The sequence below is a fragment of the Nicotiana attenuata genome, unplaced genomic scaffold (assembly GCF_001879085.1).
Source record: "Nicotiana attenuata strain UT unplaced genomic scaffold, NIATTr2, whole genome shotgun sequence".
Classification (NCBI taxonomy): domain Eukaryota; kingdom Viridiplantae; phylum Streptophyta; class Magnoliopsida; order Solanales; family Solanaceae; genus Nicotiana; species Nicotiana attenuata.
In genome coordinates, this window is record NW_017670700.1 from 50382 (window position 1) to 58011 (window position 7630).

The 7630-nt window shown below is 40.2% G+C and overlaps 1 protein-coding gene across 1 annotated transcript; it reads right to left on the reverse strand.

Moving 5' to 3' along the window:
• Nucleotides 1–4101: 4101 nt before the first annotated feature.
• On the reverse strand, nucleotides 4102–7001 carry LOC109242440. Its single transcript, XM_019409298.1, has 3 exons — nucleotides 6821–7001; nucleotides 6610–6703; nucleotides 4102–4393 (listed from the first exon to the last, which is right to left on the reverse strand). The coding sequence occupies exons 1-3, from the start codon at nucleotides 6999–7001 to the stop codon at nucleotides 4102–4104; spliced, it is 567 nt and encodes a 188-aa protein (XP_019264843.1).
• Nucleotides 7002–7630: the final 629 nt, after the last annotated feature.

The following is a 7630-nucleotide window of genomic DNA, read 5'->3' on the forward strand; positions in this document are numbered from 1 at the left end:
GTTATGCAAGAATAAGTAATGCAGGGATTACTTATGCATGCATTAGTTATGCAAGGATTAGTCCTTGAGTAGTGCACGTGAAATTCAAAAAAAAGGTCATGCTAATTGTAGTGTATATAATTCTTTCTTGGATTTTGGTTGAATTTCTTGCTATATTGTTACACACTTTATTTAGTAATTCAAAAATATCATAGTACAAGATTGTTATTTGCGGTAGAAAACGAACAATGAAAAGTTTGCTGGAGAAAATGGCAATGATTTGTAAATTGATAGGGGTGAATTTGTCATTTCAGTATTTTATCCATGTATTACTAATACATGTATTAGTTATTCCATCTTCTCCCCCGCATAAAATAACACACAGATTGACTCATAACTTATACATGTATTATTTATGTAGAATTGTAAAAAGCCAACCAAACATGGTATTAGTTATGCTGAATTTTTTACAAAATAACTAATGGCTACCAAACATGGTATAAGTTATGTTACCCCTAATACATGAATAACTTTTCCCCTAACCGGCTACCAAACGACCCCTAAATGCCTAAGTTTCAAGTCGAGATTACTTTGTGATTAATATGCCAAACTAGATGAATTCCTCTCTATACTTATAACTTGAGTTGCTTTTGTACGTGCCTATGATCTTAAATGGCGAGGTTAATATTTAAAATGGGAATAATGTGAAACGTAAGTTATGGAATGTGGCCTAGTGCCAAGTATGATGTGGTAAGTGTGGCCCCAAGTGCCGATGAACTAATACATGTGAAATCAAAAATTGAAGTGAGATGATTAACGGAAAAGGGTAACGTCTTGGTGAGACGGCTTAGCCAATCGGGCCGTGATCGGACGCCATGCTACACATACATGGTGGTATTGTATTGATAATTAAAACTGGAAAGTGAGAATGAAATAAGGGTAACGTCTTGGTAAGACGGCTTAGCCGATCGGGCCGTGATCGGACTCCGCTCAAGAAAGCGGTGGTATTGTGAATGATGATGCAACAATATGGAATGCCCCAACCTAAAATTGCGGAAACTATGTGAACCTTTTATATTGCTAACGTGGTGATTGTTTGAAGCTTTGTAGTCCTTATGATTTCTTTTTACTCTTGTATGGTTGTTCTTTCTAACAGGATGGTGTTTAGTTATACATACTAGTACTATTCCATGGTACTAACGTCCCTTTTGCCGGGGGAGCTACATTTTTGAATGAATGTAGGTGGCTCCATAGCGGACAGTGCCGATCGCGCGTAGTGGAGTATCCTCCTCTCAAAGTCTTGGTGAGCCCCTTTCCCCTTCAAGGGGTTATGTTGTGCATCTTTTGTTGTAGACTTCCACTTTTGAGGCATAGCCGGGGCCTTGTTGCCGGCGTTGTCATAATTGTCTTTGGTATCCTTAGAGGCTCCGTAGACGTTTGTGTGGGTTATGTTCGGATGTCGGTGGGTCAATGTACTGTATAGTAGTTCTAAATTCTAGTTCTTCTAAACTGTAACTGTATGAAATCCTAAAAACTTAACTATGGCTTAAGGTTTGTGATATGAAAATGAATTAACAATGTTGAATGTACGATTTTGCTATTGTCTAAATAAATAAAAGCATGGTTTTCTTAATCGTATTGAGCTGGATAGAAAGTGTTAAAAAGGCTTGCTCAGTTGGGTTCACTCGATTGAGCGTCGGTCGCGCCTCCCGAGGTTGGGGCGTGACAAAGTTAAAAGTATAATATTAAATAATTTTATTGCTGCAGTAGTCTTGTATATTTAAAAAATATGAGCTATCCATATTGTTGTTCAGGAACCCGTACCTCTTCTTTTTTAAATCTTTTTATTTTTCCTCCATCTATCTTTTTATAATCTAAGTGTAAGACTTATACAAAGTGAAATTTAGTAAGAAAACAAATTGATAAGTAAAACTTTAAATAATTTTAAGCTCCAAAATATTAAAAAATAATTAATACTATTAAATGAAGTGTTTCTTACAATATTTAACATAAAATTTGAGGGACTTCAGAATATAATCTTTTTATGATAAAGATCAAGTTTGTAATGGAAAGAAAAAGGTTAGTTTTAAATTCTTATCTTTCATTCTAGGTAAATATTATTTCATTAATGATATTCTATTGGATGGTAATACTCACGTTTTTTTACTTAATTAATATGTTGTAATGACTAAAGGCTTTTTTGGAGTTGTTATTATCAAAATTTTAGGTGATCTATGTCTTAAATATTTAAGAAAGTAACTTAAATTACAATTGTGTCCAATGTAAAATTTATTTTTAGAGGGTAAAAAAGGCGAACCATATTTCGTTAAAAGCCTTCGTGCTTTTAATATATATATATATATATAAAATGCCGAGGCGTACGGACCGATCCAACATAAAAGTAAACTGTGCACTGCCGAGGGTCGAACGACGCGAACCAAGATGCATCTATTAACCTGCCGAGGCGATCGGCCTGCTCCCATGAGAGTAGTAGAAGTAAATACACTACTAGTGAATCATACGTGCGACGCGGTCAAATATAGATTTAAGGAATTTTCTCGTTCACGAATCATACATGCGACGCGGTTAAATATAAATTTATTAATAAATCAAAAATCCTTTTCTTGATCCTTTTCAAAAATAGAGATAATTCGACGTGAAGCTTTTGGGGTAATTTTCCCCGCTCACGAAACATACATGCGACGCAGTTTCAATAGATTCCTTAAGTTATTATAAGGTTCCTCAATTCTTTTCGACAATACTAGGTTTAATGGAAATGCTAAAAATCTTAAATTTCTCGATTTTAATTCCTTTCAACACAATTATTACGCAACCTCAATCTTATTTCTTATCAAAGCAAGCAATAAGCATAACTCAACAATAATATAAACAAGGCATGATGTAGCCTAAAAACTACCCGGACATAGGCATAATAGTAGCTACGCACGGACTCTCGTCACCTCGTGCGTACGTAGTCCCCACAAATAGGAGCACATATTTAATTACTTCACATATGGGGTTAGTTACCTCTTACAAGGTTAGAGGGAGACTCACCTCACTCCGAAGTTCCATAACCGGCATTCCACGCCCTTCCGAAGACTCAAATCGATGCACAACGCTCCAAAACTAGCCAATAATTATGTAAACCCATTAATATATGTTTAATTACTCACTATAATCCGATTTATAACAATTCCTAACCCCGATCAAAAAGTTGACAAAATTTCCCTCGGGCCCACGTGCTCGGATTCCGAAATTTTTCGAAGATAAAGTGTACCCATGACCTCACGAACTCAAATATATAATTTGTTCTCAATTCCATGCCCAAAATCGTGGTCAAAATCCAAAAATATCAATTTCTAGGTTTTTCTTCAAAATCCCTAAATTTCTACAATTTTTTACATGTTTAAATCCATATATAATCCTTGCATTTAACCCATAACTACAAGAAATTACTTGCCTCTTGATGATGATGGAACCCCTTCTCAAATGCTCTCAAAAATTGCCTAAGACCGAGTGGGAAATGAGAGAAATAAGCTTAGTATCGGAATAAAAGCTCTTGGCTCCAGTCGCAGATGTCGCATTTGCGACATCCATCTCGCAAATGCGATGGTCACATTTGCGACAAATGCATCACAAATGTGAAGCCAAGCCATCCCTGCCCAGGTTGCATTTGCGACCAAATTCTTCGCAAATGCGAAGGTGACAGCCTCGCAAAAGCGACACTATGTCGTTTTGAGTTCACGGTTGTAAAAGTGTAAAAAGATGAGAAAATCTATATTTATACTATTGACCCGTCGGACCCACAGTTTAACCTGAATGCGGCCGCATAATTCTGATGCGGACTGCACTCCTTACCTACCCTTGAGACGACTGGCTGCGGACCGCACAAAAATGACTGCCGCTGCAGTCCGCACTGATGCTGAGACTATGCACTTTGACACTTAGCCAAATTTTTCATCCACAGTCCCTGCAATGCACTCCTATTCCTGCATACACTTCAAATCTGGTTAGCACAAAACCAAGCCTATCTAAAAGAAGGAAAATAAAAGAAAGAAAAAGACATGGGTTTCCTCCCAAGAAGCGCCTGATTTAACGTCGCGGCACGACGCAAATTACCAATCACGAGAAATGGAGAACCGCCACAATATGGCCATCATCAACCTTGCCCAGATAATGCTTAACCCGTTTCCCATTAACTCTAAACACCTCATTGTTCTTATTTTTTAAATCTAGAGCACCAAAAGTGGTTACATTCACTACATCAAAGAGCCCACTCCATTTTGATTTCAGCTTGCCCGGGAACATTCTTAACATGGAATTTAACAAAAGCACCAGATCACGCTCCTTAAATTCCTTGTCGTGGGTGTACTTGTCATGCAAGTACTTCATTTTCTCCTTGTAAAGGGACGAACTGTTGTAGGCATGATACCGCAATTCATCAAGCTCATTCAAATGTGCCACTCTTAGGTTAACAGCAACATCCCACTCAAGCCTCAACTTCTTCAAAGCCCACATGGCCTTATGCTCAAGTTCCACCGGAAGATGGCACGCCTTCCCAAACACCAATCGATATGGAGACATCACAACGCTTGACAAGCTCACTAGCGTCCTTGTAGAGGGTAGGCCAATAGAATCTACAAGTCAAAACTTTTGTAGCCATTCTCGCTCCACCATGATGACCACCATATGGTGAAGAGTGGCAAGCCTCAAGAATTCCTATTTGTTCTTCTTCTGGCACACATTGCCGGATCACACCATCGGTACATATTCGGAAAAGATACGGCTCATCCCAATAGTAATCCAAACAATCCCGTTTGAGCTTCTTCCTTTGGTTTGAAGAGAACTCATTCGGTACAATGCCGCTCACAAGATAATTGGCTAAATCAGTGAACCATGGCATCCTGGTCATTGAAAAAGATAGGAGTTGCTCATCAGGAAATGAATCATTGATCTCAAGGCCGTCATGTGGCCTCCACTCCTCCTCCAAACGGGACAAGTGGTTCGCCACTTGATTCTCACTACCCTTGCGGTCTTGAATATCTAGATCAAACTCTTGCAAAAGAAGCACCCACCGCATCAACCTTGCCTTAGAATCTTTCTTGCTCATCAAATACTGAAGTGCCACATGGTCGGTGTGAACAATCACCTTAGTACCCATCAAATACGGCCGGAACTTCTCCAAGGCAAACACAATAGCAAGTAACTCCTTTTCGGTCACTGTGTAGTTGACTTGGGCATCATTTATGGTCTTGCTAGCATAGTAGACCGGATGGAAAATCTTATGATTCTTTGCCCCAACACCGCTCCAACTGCAATATCACTAGCATCACATGTGAGCTCAAAAGGCAAGTTGCAATCCATTGCGGTGATAATAGGAGTAGTAGTCAACTTGAACTTAAGCAACTCGAATGCCTTCATACAATCTTCATTAAAATGGAACTTGGCATCCTTCTCAAAAAGTTTACACAAAGGGTTTACTACCTTGGAAAAGTCCTTGATGAATCGGCGATAAAAACCTGGAAGACCCAAGAAGATCCTCACCCCTTTCACGGATGTAGGATGAGTGATTTTGGAGATCACCTCAATTTTAGCTTGGTCAACCTCAATAGCATGTTTTGAAATTTTGTGGCCGAGGACAATGCCTTCCTCGACCATGAAGTGACACTTTTCCTAGTTCAACACCAAATTGGTCTCCTCACATCTAGCCAATACCCGATCCAAATTTTTCAAACAATCTTCAAACGAATTTCCAGCCACAGAAAAATCATCCATGAAAACCTCAAGAATGTCCCCCACCATGTTGGTAAAAATAGCCATCATACACCGTTGAAAAGTCGCTGGTGCATTACACAATCCAAAAGGCATCCTTGAAAACGAGAAAGTACCATAAGGACATGTGAAAGTGGTCTTCTCTTGGTCCTCAGAAGCAATAAGAATTTGGTTATAGCCGGAGTATCCATCAAGGAAGCAATAAAAAGCACGTCCGGCCAACCTATCAAGCATTTGGTCAAGAAATGGAAGCGGGAAATGATCTTTCTGAGTAACTTTGTTGAGCTTCCTATAGTCCATGCACACTCTCCACCCGTTAACGGTCCTGGTTGGGATCAATTCATTCCTGTCATTTGTTACCACAGTCATGCCCCCTTTCTTTGGGACACATTGCACCGGAGAGGTCCACGAGCTATGGAAAATGGGGTAGACAATCCCGGCATCTAACCACTTGACTATCTCCTTCTTCACCACCTCTTGCATTGCTTCATTCAATCTTCTTTGATGTTCAACGGAGGGTTTGGCACCCTCCTCCAAAATAATCTCGTGCATGTAAAAGGCGGGACTTATGCCCCGGATATCCACCAAAGTCCAACCGATTGCTCTTTTACTCCTTTGTAGCACCTCCAGCGTGGACTCTACCTGCATGTTAGTTAAGCACGAAGAAAGAATAACTGGTAAAGTAGACGAAGGGCCAAGGAATTCATACCTGAGGTGCGGGGGCAATGGCTTTAACTCCAAGGTAGGAGGCTCCTCGATTGAGGGCTAGTTGGAGGAGTCTTCCGATTTTCAAGATCCAAAGATAGCTTTAATGGCTCATAAGTGTACGACCGCATGCCTTGCAATGCATTTACATACTCCACATAGCCATCACTCTCCTCGTCATCATCTAGGTTGAGCAAAATGGCTTCCAACTTGTCCCGAACATTGATTGTTGCACTAGCATCATCAACTATCACGTCAGTCACCAAATCCACAAATGAACAAACTTCATTACTATTCGGTTGCCTCATTGATTTGCACACATGGAAGACCACCTTTTCGTCACACACCCGGAAAATGAGCTCACCGGCCTCTACATCAAATAGAGCCTTTCCCGTAGCAAGGAAAAGTCTATCCAAATTGATAGGCACCTCATAGTACACTTCACAATCTAGGATAACGAAGTCTGCTGGGAGGATGAACTTGTCAACTCTAACCAATACATCATCAATGATACCCAAAAGCCTCTTCATTGTCCGATCCGCCATTTGCAACCTCATGGATGTGGGTCTTGGTTGCCCAATTCCCAAAGTTTTGAACAGAGAGTAGGGCATCAAGTTGATACTTGCCCCGAGATCACATAATGCTTTGGCAAAATCGGCGCTCCCAATAGTGCAAGGGAATGTGAAAGCGCCTGGATCTTCCAACTTTGGAGCCATTGAGTGCACAATAGCACTCACTTGATGAGTCATCTTGATGGTCTCACAATTCATTGATCTTTTCTTGGTTACCAAATCCTTCATGAATTTGGAATATCCCAACATTTGTTCCAATGCCTCAACCAATGGCACATTTATGGACAAACTCTTCATCATATCAATAAACTTTTTGAATTGGTTCTCACTGTTTTGCTTTGCAAGCCTTTGAGGATATGGATGAGGAGACCTTGGAATTGGTGCCTTAGCCTTTGGCACCACCGGTTCCGGCATGTCAATCACGTGTTCCCTAGACGGGTTCACCTCTTCTTGTGTCGCCTCCACACTTGCATCTATATCAATTCTCACTTCTTCATTAGCTTGAACCACATTGCTTGGGATTTCGTCTTCTTGAACGACAGCATCTTCATCCATAATCCTTCTTTGATTTGAGGTGGTTGCATCTCCACCTTTTCCACTTC